The following is a 15,523-nucleotide window of genomic DNA, read 5'->3' as shown; positions in this document are numbered from 1 at the left end:
AAGTTAAAAGTACAGTGGGATGTTGTGACGGTTGAAGGTGTGTCGTGCTGCAGTCCCCCTGGGCAAGACACGTTTCTCCATGGAGGTTTTGGACTCAAAGATATTAATTTAATCTCCTGAAATTGAGACCTTTAGCGGCCTTTTCACATTTTTTAATCTAATATTGTTGATTATTCGCTATACCAGGTTATTTGTAGTTTGAGTGTATTTTGTATATATGGCCAAAAGCATTGGCTCACCTACGTTGACTTACATATTAACTTAAGTGACATCCCATTCCTAATCCATAGGTTTCAATATGACATGGGTTCACCCTGCGCAGCTAGAACAGCTTCAGCTCTTCTTGGAAAGCTGTCCACAAGGTTCAGGAGTGTGTTTTGGGGATTTTTTTACTTTTCTTCGAAAAACACATTTGTGAGATCGCACACTGGTGTTGGATGAGAAGACCTGGCTCTCAGTATCTCCCAAAGGTATTCTATGGGGTTGAGGTCAGGACTCTCTGCAGGCCAGTCAAGTTCATCCACATCAGACTGTCACCCATGTCTATATGGACCTTGCTTTCTGCACTGGTGCACAGTAGAGTTGGGACCAGCTCCAAACTGTTCCCACAAAGTTGGGAGCACGGAATTGGCTAAAATGTCTTGGTATGTTGAAGCTTTCAGAGTTCTTTTCACTGGAACCAAGGGGCCAACCCAAGCTCCTGAAAAACAACCCCCCACCACCAAACTTCACACTTGGCACAATGCTATCAGACAAGAACCATTCTCCTGGCAACCGCTAAACCCAGACTCATCCCCCACATTGCCAGATGGAGAAGCATGGTTGGTCACTCCAGAGAACGCTTCTTCACTACTCTGGAGGTGGAGGTGAGGCTCTTGGCTGGTGAGGCACTGACTTCAACATAATCAGATTTACAAAATTGGATTGTGAAAGAATCCCTGGAATCATGAGCGCCCCCTACCATGAAGCAGGAGAACTGCATGCCTCACTTAGTGGCTCCTGGCAGACGTATTCTGATTGCTCACCACAAGAAACGAGTAACACATATACAGTTGTTGATAAAAAAAAAACAATGTACATTGAAAATGTAGTTCATATAGCAAAAGCATTTAAACATTTTAAAAGTGACATAATGGAGACAGCAATACAGTTTAGTGCACAGCATGCCAGCAGTCATCCGTCATTGAGGCTCAGCAGTCGGTGGCCTCTTAACTCTCTTCTCAGTATTTAGACAGGAAATGTGAAAATCCAGCCATTTTGAATCAAAAATAATCTAAAACTGCTGAAGTTAAATGAAAAATACCTTTATCGTGCACATAACTGATAAATATAGCCATTTAATTATTTTTTTCATTTGACTTTTTCTTTCCAAGATTGGCAAGTGGGGCATATATATATATATATATATATATATTTATAAAGAGCAAGAGTGACACAGACATTCAGTATATACACTACCCATGTCTTTTCACAGTGATAATATCACTGTACTATGAAAACAAGACACGAGACGTTGGTGTAGTCGTTATCGTGGCCTTTTGCCTCACTATCACATGAGACAGTTTGCACGGTCGCCAGAAGCAGCTGCACAAATTCATTTTTTTTTTTAGCTTAACCTAATGTTGTTATCTGCAGGAAACAAAAGCTGGTTCGTCCCCCCCAACCTCCTCCCCCTGGTTTATTAGCTATCTTACACACACACACGAAAACTATTGTGTTTTTGCAAGTAAACAAGCGTCTTTATTTCATGAAATAAGCTTCTTTATTTGGAGTTGGGAGTATTTGAAACACATTTATATTTATATGTATATATGTGAGTACCAGTGAATGAGAGGGTGAATGTCTGGAAATGATGTGCAATGAGTTAATGGTTGTTTACTTCTGTCTTCTGAAATGTGCATGTGTGAATGAACATTGTTTGTCCCTGTGAAAGAGCTGAAAATCCTATATGGTGTGAATGAATGCATGAACGATTTGTCTATGACATGTGAATGAGAGAGTGAATGGTTGTATATCTCTATGTGACATGTGAAAGAATGAGTAAACAGTTGTGTGTCTTTTTGACTTGTGAATGAATGAGTGAACAGCGGTTCGCTGATGGCATGAGAATGAATGAGTGAATGGTTTTGTCTTGATGTGAGATGAATGAACAAGTGAAAGGTTGTCTATCTCTATGTGATGTATGAATGTGTGAATGGTTATGTGTCTTTTTGACATGTGAATGAGAGAGTGAATGGTTGTTTGCCTCTATCTGAAGTGTGACTGGATGAGAGAACATCGTTTGTCTTTATGAAATGGGATGAGAGGGTGAATAGTTGTAGGTCTCTCTGTGACGTGTGAATGGGTGAATGGTTGTTTGTCTATGGTGTGTGAATGAGAGGGTGAACGGTTGCATGTCGCTCTGTGTTGACCTGTGATTGACAGGTCGAAGGTGAACGCTGCCTCTTGCACTATGCCAGCCGGGACAGGCTCCATATAAGGGCCGTGAATAATGAATGAATTTAAACATGTGTTAACATAACTTTCCTAATCTCACAGAATTTGAGTTTCTACTTCAATAACGTGGAGAGGCGATCGATTCCATCTGTTTATTAAGATAATCGAAAAGTACTTGTGAGCAATGTGTTGCGTCCAGGTGACCGAACGCGTCACGGAGTAACATTTCCAGGACGTCGGAAGAGTAATTCGTAGGCGCGCTACGTGTCAAGTAAACCTTTTGTCACGAGCTTCCACAAATTTATACTTGGGTCCTCGAAACCACGCCCCTTTTACCCCGCCCCACTCTCTGCCCCGCCCAACACTCACAGAGGGCGGGAGCTGATTGGCTCAGCTTAGCTGCCAGTTACGCCCCCCCAGCAGCCGTATGCGAGAGAGAGTCTGTAGAGCCGTTGGACGTGTTGGACGCGCTCCACTTCAAGTTCACACCGGAGGATCCTCCGCCGCTGCCCCGCGTCAGAACCCGCGGCCCCTCAGTCCGGACATGGATCTCTGAGCCTACCACCCCGCCACCTTCCCCTCCTTTTTTTTTTTTAAAGAAGTCGAACCTCCACCCTGCTCGTCGCCACCCTCAACCTTTCAGTCCGCGGCGTCGAGTCCCGTCTTCCAGTAGTTTTCGCCGGGGTTGTTCTCCTCCTTCCTCGCGAGGAGGAGAGGGGGGTCGCTCGGCTTCGCCGCGGGAGGAAGACGCGGGGAAAGATGCCCGTGGCAACTCTCCTACCTTTTACCGCCGCCCCGAACCGGAAGTCTGCCAGCGCCAGCTCCTTCAGGTTGACCGAGAAATTCGTCCTGCTGCTCGTCTTCAGCGCCTTCATCACCCTGTGCTTCGGGGCCATCTTCTTCCTGCCGGACTCCTCCAAGCTGCTCAGCGGAGTTTTCTTCCACTCGTCTGCGGTGGAGACTAACACCCGCACCGGCGCGGACAGCGGCGCAGAGTCTGGCTCGGCGGGCGCCGAAGAGAAGGTGCTGGCAAAGATCCGGAAGGACCACGAGAAAGCTCTGCTTGAGGCGAAGGACACCCTACAGAAGCGTCCCGAAGAGATCCAGCAGGATATAGTAAACGAGAAGGAGAAAGTTGCTAAGGACACTCGCGTCCAGGGCGGGAAGGATGTCAACCATTTGCCGTCGTTCGAATACCGGCGGCCGCCTGGAGCCACCGGACGCGAACCCCTGGACCCGGAGACCCGGGACAGGCGGGCGAAGATCAAGGAGGTAAGGGAACCCCGTTAAGAAAGCTGTCATTTCGACTGCGACTCAATTTCTTTCCCTTCGTCCCCGAGATTTTAAGCTTTGCTCACCGCCGACTGACCCCTTCCCACCAACCTGTTCAATTCGGTTCCCACCGGGGGCGTCCCGCGTGGATTAAATAGCATTTGACGTGTTGTTTTCGTATCGGGCTCCCACGCCCAGTCCGCGAGTTCCCTCCGCCGGGGCGAGTAATCAGCAGAGTTGTGCGTGGAAAAGTTGGGATTCCGGACCATCTAAGTGGGTTAGAGGGGATGTGTCTCAGCCGAACGTCAGAAAACGCCAAGCGGTTCACCGAGAGCCGCTCGGTTGTTGTCACTGTCGTTGTGGGCTCAACGCGGGACGTGCGGTGCATATTCGTCCCTTTCCCAAAGGGAGTTCGGCACGTCTGCGCCACTGCAAGGCACATTTCCGAGCAGTCTTGAGAGAGGGATGGACCGCATGTAGGATCCCCCCTCCTCCTTCTCCTCCTCCTCCTCTTCCCCAGGGCTTATTTACCTGTCTTCACCAATCCACGTACAGGGATCTGTGTCAGCCGTGGATTTAAACAGCCAAACGAGCTTTCTGGTGATCCTGCTGATCTCCATCCGGACCTCTTCCCCTCCCGGACTCTGGAAACCCAGCCGCTGAATAATGCAGTTTCATGCTTGACTTACTTATGGCCCTGACAGTTTCGTGGTCTTGTGATTGTTTATAATTGTACCCACGTGCCATGACAAGAAGACTTAGACAAGAACACCACCCTTCTCTTGTAAATCCATCTGTCTGCAGGAGTCTTGTGCCACTGAAGCCAGCGAGAAAGTCAGGCCTGCAGCCCCTAGCAGGTTGCTCACGGTGATTTACTGTCTCGCCCATTCTGTCAGGTGGACGAGTTGAAAAGGTGGAAGCAACGCCGCCGACTTCATATCACTGCTATTGTGTCCACATCACTGATTCCCTTTTTCAGACGCTCCGGGGGGCAGAACGTGTCCTCGCATTTGCGCTGCGAGTTCCTTGATGTATCAAAGTGATGTATTCATGGCTATGTCGATATTCCATGATGACTCCGAGCTCTCAGGGTTAAGTTAAGATAATCTATATGTCGTTAAATCGATCGTCTGAGAAGGTGGTCACGTACGAAAGCAGACGCAGATTTTTTTCCCTTCATGAGACGTTCTTTTTTTTGTGAGAACCTCTGGAAAGTTATCGGCAGGGTTTGGAAGCTCAGCTCACGATGTAAGCAGATGGGTATCTCACCCACCTCTGGTCTGACGGGTTCAGAAACACCAGAACTCCCACCAGAGGTTTTCCTGGATCACCTGGAATTTGCATTTCCACTGACACCCACCCCGAACCTTCTCTGGGAACACGACCTGGTCCAGAGCTTTCCAGATTGCCCGCAGTTCTTAGAGGAGGCCGGGAATTCAGTAGAGACCACCAGGATCAGGGAGTGATGTTTAGATGTCCATGATGGGACTCCGGCAGTCGACAGTGAGTCTTTTGACTGTTTTCCGCGTTTTACTTTATATGACCACATGCTGATTTTTATTTCTGAGATCATGTCCGACTCTCTCTGACGCTAACCTGACATCTCCAGAGGTTTGCGGTACAGTCTATCTCGCCTGTTGCCATTGTTGGCGTGTACTGCTCAAAGATCCCCATCAGCTACCCTCGGGGCGTGACACAAGCCTCATCGTGACAACCCAGAGCTGGAACGCCATTATTTGCATATCAGGTTTTACCTGAAACCAAACAGTAGCAGCTCCATGGAATAAAGGGCCGAGGTATCTGCGTTTCCACCCATGTCAGTTCAAAAGGCCCTGAACGGCTTCAGATAAATATCACCAAATTTGGACCAGCGCTGTTGCTAAGTGTCCTTGGCCCCGGCTGCCGTTCGCTCCGGCACTTGTGTCCACCATGGGAAATGTCAGCTCCGTGGATGTTTGCGTTTTCCCGCCCAACCTCGATCTGCCCCCGCTGGCTCCTATCGATTTATTTATTTATTTATTTATTTTACCTTCCGAACAGGGGTCTACTGCTAAAACTCAGCAAACCCAGCAGAGCGGAGGGGAGGTTTGTTCTGCTTTGAGCTGTGGTATCACTGCGACGTGACCTTAAAGATCATCCCAGTTTGCTTATTCATGGTGCTGAAGAAAAGCTGCTGCTGGTCAGAATATCAACTCTGTTCATTACCAAAAAAAAAAGGAAGATGAGCTTTAGCGAGTGTGTTGTTGTCGCTCTAGCAGGGATTTTAGCTGACATGACACTGCGTTGTGTCATCATGACATTTCTAAAGCCAGTATCTGGCTCCGACAATCTCTTCGACTTAAATGGAAGGGAAAGGAACCCATAAATATGGATCAGAAGTGCAGTTGATAACAAGCTCCTTTCTGAGTGGAGAGCCAAGGTCCAAATTTAACAGTGGGAACATGTTTCTGGATCTATTTTCTCCCGTCTATGGATTGTATGATAATCAGTGGACCAGTGCGGGGCTAACGTGCGCTTCATATGTCGTATAACGTTGCAAGTCGTATGTCAAAGACGGTTGCTCACATTGCATGGAGTGGAGACCTTGTCCCTTCCTGGTTTTCCTTTGTTGACCTAACACAGCCTCTAACTACACACTCTTTAAGCCCTATTTGCCCAAGACTTAGTATGGCTGGGGTGGTAGGGTTCCGGCAGTTGGTGATAAATGCAGATCTCCTGCCACGTGCAAACTGCCCACCGCTGTAATTTGGGAGCAGGAAAATTCCACAGCGGTTTTTCCGGGGGTTCGGCTTTGACCATGGCCCACTCAGCGGGCCTGTGCTTGCCGTGTTCTCAGCGAGCCAGTGCTCAGATACTTCTAGCTCTACTCATGTAGCTCTGAGTACTGCAAGTAGAGCTGTGTGGTGTAACTGTATGATTGTGTGCTTGTGTTCTTCCTGCTTCCATCATGGACAACATGCTTAGTGTACTCAGTTTCTCCTTGGTAGTATTTTAACTGGCTCTCACTTCCTGTCACTTCCTGTCAGTCTGTGACCAAACATCACTCGGGTTGATTAGGGTTTTGTGACCCAGCGTGGTACTGGAAGTCCCCCGTCGCTGACGATGTTTTATTTTGAAAGGTGGTGCTTGTCTGCCCCGTTTTGTTCGGTGCAGACCGGAGCGGCTCCTGCCAAATGTGCGCTAGAGCGGTCACGTCCTTTGCATAAAGAGCATTGACTGGAATAATTGAGATCAGCTTTGACAGCCCGGCCAGAGGCCGAGGCGTGCTCAGACCTGCAGGTGCTGCCAGAGAAGAATCGGGTCCTCAGGAAGAGCCAAAGGAGTGTCTTTGGTCGGACATGTTCCTGTGTTATCGATCACAGAGGGATAATCTGATTGGCTTCTTTCGCAGGAAGCCAAACCTTCTGTTTTATAATCGCACCACTGAAGGCCAACATTGATTGGCTGCCCCGTGGGCCGGCGGTCAAACACAACATACACGTTCATGGATCTTCCCCCAAACACAAAAATCATTTGGTAATTCCGGCCCTCTGCCAATCAGCGTCTGTGGGATTTTTTTTTTTGTTTTGTTTTTTTGTGAGCGGGGGACAGGCCGCCGGCTCCTCTCCGCCTTCTTTGCTAGCAACCCCTGTGCTAAAGTGCCTGCTGAGAACCAGCAATCCACTTGTGACCCACTTTTCAAACTCCCTGATCCATTTCTTCGTGACCTATTTTCGGGCGGGAGAAAGGGATTGATGTTCGTCACCTCGGTCACTGGTTGGCTTTTTCCTCCCGAAAAGTACAACCCATTACGGGACTTAGCCGACAAACACCAGACATCCTGTGGTGGGCTGCTGGCGTCCGACCTGAACACCCGTCTTGAAAAAGATGAATGGCTTGTTGTGAGCGACAGTCCTACAATCGGTCCAGTTGCTGTGTTTGCCTGGAGAACCAGGGCACCCCTCCGTCTGAGGACGGTGGAGGTGGGAATGGCGGGTGTAGTAATGAAAACCTCTGGAGATAAACTGGGATGATAAAGGTGACGGTCAGGTGCCAGAAGGCACTGTTTTATTTGACATGGTAAAATACCCTTTTTTTTTTTTTTTTAGCTAGCGCTGACATATATCTCGAAATAGATAGCATGACGGGGGCTTCTTGGCAATTCCCCACAGCTGTAAGAAATAATATTCACGACTGGGGGTCCACAGGTCACAGGCCCGCTCAGCTAGCGTTCCACTGATCCAGTGCGATCACGATCATGTTTTACTGGAGCTCTGCTTCCTGGAATTGATGGAGCTCTCGTGTCAGCCATGCTGTGGCGGCAATCCCAGAGTTTAAAGATCAGATACCATAGAAGCAGAAAGTACGAATGTCTAGCAGCGGTCAATGTGAAAACAATGGCTCTTATTTATATTTGCTGCAACAAAGTACATTTTCTTCACATGAAAAGTTTGTGATCTAAAACATTCAATATTCAACAGCATTTCAAGCATTACTTTCCCTTTAAACAAAAGCGCATTTTGTTCACAACGCTGATAGGTTTGTTGAACAGACGACTAAATGCTCAAAAAAAACATTTCCTGGTCGTGTCGCAGCTTGTGGTTTTAATATTAGTATTACTGTATCATTTGACCGAGACAACCATCTTGACATGCGTCAAGAGCGAGTCATAGATGGATGGTCGTTTGGTTGTTTTTCAAAATAAAACATTGTTCAGACTCAGATAAATAAAAGAGAATTAATGGGGATCAGTGTCCGATTGCATGCTATATGAATCTGAAACCAGAGCCGACTTACAAGTGCTCCGATATTTTGTGTGGTTAAAAGAATCGTCATATTCTCTCACAAGTGCAGTTGATGGGTATAGCTCCTGGTGATCTCCATCCTCAGAGTCTTCATGGTGATGATGTTCAGATCCTGGCCGAGCTGAGCCCAGGTTCCTCCAGGGTTCACCGAACCCACAGTCGGTGGTTTGGCCAGTGAGTGTCTGCAGGGTCAAAAACCTCAGGAAACCTCTAATCGTGACTCTGAGATGTTTCCAGTCTGCAGAAGCTCCCCTGTCTGCTTTCTCCTATTGCTCTGGGCTTCTCCCTTCAGGGGCCACAGCCAATCATTGTCCTCCATCCAACCCCCTCCCTCCACACCAACTACCTTCCTCCCTCTTTCCCTCCATCCATAAACCTCTCAGATCTTCATCTAGACCTCCTCCAACCTCAGCCTCCCACCCAGATCTTCATCAACCCTCCTCTGTCCATGCCCAAACCATCTCCGTGTGACTTTATCTCTGGAACATCTACCATGTGCTGTCCCACCGATGGCCTCGTTCGTGATCCTCCTCACTCCCAAAGAGGAACCTTCACATCTTTCACCTCTGCTGCTTCCAGCTCTGCCTCCTGTCTTCTCCTCTGTCTCTACACCAGACATTTCTTTTGTCACCACTTTCTTGTACAAAGATCTCTGAGATTTATGAAACTAGATCGTCATTGGTTGTCAAACCCTGATAGCCATGTTTTTGTTTTTTTTTTAATTTGCATCCTGTGATGCAAATGTGACACTGGGAAGCCATGCATAGAGGTAGAGGTCTCGTAACTGACCTGCTCTTCAGATGATGCCCCAAAGGACTGGATAGGTCTGCTGGTATTCGTTCTTCATCAGGGATGTAGCCTTAACCTATCTATCTTCTCCGATCTGATTACTCCATGAAGTTGTTAAGAATCCCATTGCTAAACTTTCATTATTAGTTTCAAGCGATGCAAAGGAGAGTACAGGTCAGATGTTCTGGAGATGAAGTCAGGGTTTGCATGGACTGAGGAGAGACGCATGCACGCAATGCTCCAATATTCCGGCGGGTACTCCAAGAACCAAAGCTGCTTCTTGAACCCCTTCGATGCTGACGATGCAGTGGTTTACCATCTTCGGGAACCCTCATGAGAGGAAGGGATCAGAGTCCTGAGCTCCAGGGGGCTGCGGAGTGGAGGATCTGTGGAACCTCCCTGGAAGGTGGAGGATTTGTGGGACCTCTCTTGAGGTTGGAGGCCCTGGAGGTGTTCTGCTTTTGTGGCGCTTATTTGTCGATGTAATGACAGATTATTGCTAATTCATACAGACCTTTAATAATCTGACTTCTAAAGGGTGTGTGTGTGTGTGTGTGTGTGTGTGTGTGTGTGTGTGTGTGTGTGTGTGTGGGTGGGTTGATTGTTACATCATATTGCATTGTATGCAGATGACATGCTCATGAGGAATTGACGGGCCATATTTGTTGTTTGTACCATTTTCAGCACATCACCTGAAAGGACAGAGGCTTAACAGCCTGTCATCTGTCCTGTGAACACACACACACAAACACACACACACACACACACACACATATTTATGTCCCTCTTCTCCATCTGCCTCCGTCCTCGGGATCCACCTCCCCACTCACATGACGGTTCTATCGCCATGCATTTCTGCACAAAGTGGCTTTGTATTGCAGTGTGTGTGCGTGTGTGTGTGTGTGTGTGTGTGTGTGTCTGTGTGTGTGTCTGTGTGTGTGTGTCGTGGGAAAAAGAGTAACTCCCCCACTTTGTCAAGCTTTCAGGGCCCGGAGGAGATTCTCTCTTTCTCTCTCTCTCTCTCTCTCTCTCTCTCTCACTCTCTCTCTCTCTCTCTCTCTCTCTCTCTTCCTCACACACACACACACACACACACACATAGCCAGCGGCCAGCATATCGATCATCATTGAGCTAATTGTGTCTGGTTCCTCAGCCTGCGTGTGTGTGTTGTGAGATAGAGTTTCTGCAAGAACTCTATTTAATTGTCTAATGGGTATAATGGCAGCAGCTGAAAAAATATATAACTTCTTCTTGCATAGGTGTGTGTGTGTGTGTGTGTGTGTGTGTGTGTGTGTGTGTGTGTGTGTGTGTGTGTGTGTGTGTGTGTGTGTGTGTGTGTGTGTGTGTGTGTGTTCATCAATCTGACAAAGTTAATTTCCACTGCTACTTTTAGAGCCGACATAATCGTCTGTCGATGCCGGCACTTTTATGTTTCACTTCACCTGGATCAGAACGAAGTGTCCCGTTTTGACTGATTCCTTTATCTTGGCTGTTCTGATGGAAGGAGTCGTTATTTTCCCTCCTCCAACGCAGTCTTGTTTTGCCACTTTGTTTTGGGGCATATACTTCCAGCAGTCAAATGGAATCTGTCAGATGCCTTCTGGTCACACTGAGAAGTTTTAAGCGCGCGTTTAATGTCCCGATAGAAATCAAACATTTTGTGTGTGTGTGTGTGTGTGTGTGTGTGTGTGTGTGTGTGTGTGTGTGTGTGTGTGTGTGTGTGTGTGTGTGTGTGTGTGTGTGTGTGTGTGTGTGTGTGTGTGTGTGTGTGTGTGTGTGTGTGTGTGTGTGTGTGTGCGCGCGTGTTTTTTTCTATCGCTAACAGACCTGAAACATTAGGTTTCTTCAGCACAGAGGTGAAGTTGTGATGCATATTTTTTTTTCTTTACTCTGGATTGTGTGTGAACTTGTAGGAGAAGGTTCAAGTAACAACCAGAGCTAGATAGCGGTCACCAACCCTTATGGCATATTACTTTGCCATGCAACTTAGCCTGCAGTCAGGCTCATGACAGGATGCACCCTATCCGGCCTGTCATTGGCTGAGAGGGCCCCGCCCCTTACACATATACAAGTCATACGACCATGTCATCGAGAGAGAACATTCACCCTCTCATTCTCGAGTCATATAAAGATGTGTAACTATTTACCCTCTCATTCCCATGTTACATAGAGATATACGACCACTCACCCTCTCATTCATGTGTCATTCAAAGGAACACTCGTTCACCCCATCATTTCATGTCATATAGAGAGAAGGTTCACCCTCTCATTCATGAGTCAAATAGAGACATACAACATTCTCCCTCTTATTTACACATCTTACAGAGGAACACCTATTCATCCTCTCATTCCCATGTCATAGCAAATTTTCACCCTCTCATTTACTAGTCCTATTGAGATGTGCAACCATTTACCCTCTCATTCTCATGTCATGTGTTTGACATGGGACATACAACCATTCATCCTCTCATCCACAGGTCCTATGGAGACATGCAACCATTCACCCTCTCATCCACACGTCACAGACACACAGCCGTCCACACTCTCACCAACTCTGCTGCTGATCTCCCGGTTACTGCGGTTATTGATCCCCCTGTATTCTGACTCACCTCACCCTCTCGGGCTGTTTTGCGAACGAGCCTTTTCAGGCCTCGGTTACGAAACATGGTTCGACCGAGACGGTGAATCACTGCCAGTGAAAACCATCATGGGAAATGAATAAATCTGTGTTAAATTGTGTGTTTTCCACCTCAAACACATGGAGAAAGGCTGTAGGTGTGACCATGAATACGACGCTCCTTTAATTCTGTCATCTATGAAGAGCCACCCTTTGGTCAGCGAATGCAACTGTATTCAGCGGAGGTGCATTCAGGGAGGGAATGACGAGCCAGCCAGTGGACGACTTCACATAGCTGAGATATCTAGGCGTCGTGGCAGGTGAGGCTCTAGACCAGATTTGGGCAAACTGCAGCCTGTGGGCCACATACGGCTGGTTGACTTTTTAATCCGGCCCACCAAAGATCGGCACAGAATTCATACTTGATGTGAATGATCGGTTGAATTAATGTGGGAGCTCAAACAGGAGATTGTTTCATTTTTGGAGCTACTTGAGAACATTGAGAATCTTCCTGGGCTGAATGACACCGATGTGAAGCTACAAGGGAAAAAAGGGTTTGTGCATGAAATGCAAGCAAACGTCAGAGCCTTCAGAACCAAGCTGGTTTTATTTTCAAGCAAATGTCAGACGAGTCTGATATGTACTGTTAACAAATGCGTTTTTTATTTTTTTTTGTATGTATCGTATCTTGTCCTGACCTGGCCTGTCTGTCAAATTTTAAAAGTCAGTGCGGCCCAAAAAGTTTGCCCACCCCTGCTCTAGACGTCGCAGATCTGAGTGTCATTACGGGATGTTGCAGCCCGACTTCCCCGTCGGTCATCTTCGAGTCAATGCATCTCGATGCATTATGTTCTCAGGTTTCTGTATTTCCCCGCATGGCTCAGTCATGGAATAACTCAAACATTCAGATGAATGGGAACTCTACATTTTGACAGCTGCTTTAAGAAGAAGCAATAAAGAGATATTACATTAGGTGGGCTCGTGGATCTTTGGTTGGTAGTTTTCTTTTCGATGTTAGCTGAGGCTAACATTAGCTCTGCCATCGGGTCACCAAAGTATTTTACTGTTGCCTGGCAGGTTGAGTTGACTCCTGGTAACTTTGGAAACCAAACAGTTTCCAGGTAGCCGCCTTCAAATTGTGTGCATTTTTTATGATTTAATATTTATTATTATTTATCAGCCGCTGCTGCCTCGTTCCTCCGCCTTGTTGTTTTTTGTTTTTTTTTATATATACTTCTATCTTGCTCTCACTCATGTCATCAACTTTAAAACTTTACCGTCCATGCATGGAAAATGCAACCATCACACCTGTTTTAATTTGAATTTAAAAATCGATCATGCAACATAACCGCATGGATTCCGAATTGTCCAATTAAGCATCCTGGTGCATGTTTGAATCGATCATTTTCTTCGCCTCGAATTCTAACCTACCTACCACGACAAACCCCAGAGGCGAGGAGCAAGGAGATGGTGATGTGTAGATGGCGTCCATCCTTGGGTGGTGATGGGGGTCAAGGTCTTCACCACCACTCTTCTTCTCCTCATGCATAGTCACTGAGCATTGATTTGGCAAGCGCTGTGTTATATCACTGTATCCGGGCTGTTTGTGCTGCTGGGGCCTCAGGCTGCAGAGGGCTGTACACATCAGTACATGCAGTAGTACTGTGTACTTTCATGGATTACTTCAGCATGCAGAGATGTTGCATTCCAAAGGAGAAACATAAGTCCAGCCCGCACTACTTTAGATGTCCTCCCTCTGAGCTTGAAGGTATAATCCGGGGATCAGCAACGTTTCTCACTTAAATAGCAATTTTGAGCCATTTCCCCGCAGTAAAGAAAACACTGCGAGCCACATAACCCTCTCAAAATTTCTAATGAATTAACATGGCATATAAGGTCATTTTTTTGCCTTTATGCTATGTATAAGCAAATTATGAGTTAGATTTATTTTCAAATCAATGAAAAACTGCAGAGAAAACAAGTTAGCACTTCTGTGTGCAACAGAACGTTTTGAACTTGTTGGGTTGAAGGTTATGTTGAAGCAAAATACTCTATTTGAGTTTATTCTTGTATTTATAAAAAAAAAAGAAAAAAAGAAAAAAAAGAAAGCTGAACTTAAATTACCCAGTGGCAGCAAACCAGATATGTTGTCCTCTTTCTATGTGCTGTTATCCTTTTACTGGCACAACAAAAATATTTGATCAGGTTTTACCTGGATTGGCATAACTTTCGAATTTAAAATGTCATTTTAAAAACAAACAAACAAAAATCAAATACATTTTAATTAAACCATCATTAATGATTTTCAAAAGCCACAGGAAGCTGCATCAGAGGGATCAGAGTTGCGGGCGGGTATATTTGAGGCCACGATGTGGCAATATCCCCGGCCCTGCTGTGCAGCGTCCTATTTGGGGCAGAAGAAACTGCCTTTTAGACTTGGGGCCGATGTGCAGCCCCTCTCTAGGGCAGTACAAATAAAACAGGATGTCAATATTCAGATAAAAATAACCAAACTGCAGGCTTTTTAAAATTTTATTTTCATTGTGTCAAATAAATATGAATATAAAAATAAAATATATATATATATATATATATCTATATATCAATTCGTTTTTCTAATTGTCTCCTATAAATATAATTTCTATAAATATATAAATTATATTTATAGGAGACAATTAGAAAAACCAAAAGACATCCACAAATAAATAGACAACAGAGAGAACAACAACAGCAATAACATCAAGGAAGACAGAAAAGGTGAAAGTAGGCAACCAAAGCTAAATGACAACGTAACAGAGTAATAATAGCAATGATAAGAATAAAATAAAAGAACAAAAAAAGATAGGAAGCCAGTGGGCTGAGATCAACATGATCGAAAAGACAACAGAGATAGAGCATGACACATGTATGAATGAGTGAGGTACTGTGGTAGCACAGGTGCACCTTGGGCTGGTCAGGGTTGTACGTCGTCCAGACTGCAGTCCAGTCTGGTGGCCCCTGGCCCTGGGCACAAAGGAGCACAAAGGAGTGTCTAAAGCACTCTGCAGCGGGATGGGATGAACTGTTGGCTGAAAGAGCTGCCCATCAGCCACAGCTCATGGTGCAGGGGGTGGGAAGGATTGTCCAGGATAGCTCCCAGTTTGTCCTTCACCCTCCCCACTGTCATCGTTGAGATGGTCCAGGCTCAGTCCCACCACCAAGTGGGCTTTCCTCACCAGCTTGTTGAGCCAAATGTGAAGGTCTCTCATCCAGTCACAGCTGTGATCGGCCTCAGCCCCTTGCGACCCTGAGTTAAAGAATAGGCGGTGGAGCTAATGAACAATTAATGCGATTATCAAAATCAGTTGGCGCTTTTCTTGCTAAGTTGTCAACGGCGAGCCAATTCATCTGTCCGTGACATTTAAACGTGGATAAGTTCTCTTCCCTGCCGCCACTCCTCCTCCAACCCCTCCTGGCACTGGGATGCGCCGAGATGGCCGCCAATTTGCCCGCAGACGTGAGATTCAATATGGTTAAGTGCTGCCCGCTGGAGGTAAATATCCGTGATGCACGGCGGGAGTGGGGGTTGTCATAGCGCTGACACCAGCAGGCGCCGTGGATAGTGCCTGCCCAAACAGGAAGTGG

At 46.5% G+C, this 15,523-nt stretch overlaps 1 protein-coding gene across 1 annotated transcript in view; it reads left to right on the top strand.

Annotated features, from left to right (window-relative positions):
- The first annotated feature begins 2,867 nt into the window (after window positions 1–2,867).
- The window catches only part of man1a1 (mannosidase, alpha, class 1A, member 1), a 91,771-nt gene continuing 79,115 nt past the window's right edge, over window positions 2,868–15,523 (top strand). The window contains exon 1 of the mRNA XM_086167376.1: window positions 2,868–3,708. Within this exon, the coding sequence (XP_086023502.1) occupies window positions 3,196–3,708 (513 nt within the window). The 5' untranslated portion in view covers window positions 2,868–3,195. The remainder of the gene's footprint in view (window positions 3,709–15,523) is intronic.

This window comes from Fistularia commersonii, chromosome 20 (genome assembly GCF_037954325.1).
Source record: "Fistularia commersonii isolate RoL2024-O1a breed Wild chromosome 20, RoL_Fcom_v1.0, whole genome shotgun sequence".
Lineage (NCBI taxonomy): Eukaryota > Metazoa > Chordata > Actinopteri > Syngnathiformes > Fistulariidae > Fistularia > Fistularia commersonii.
This window is presented reverse-complemented; position numbering and strand designations above follow the sequence as displayed.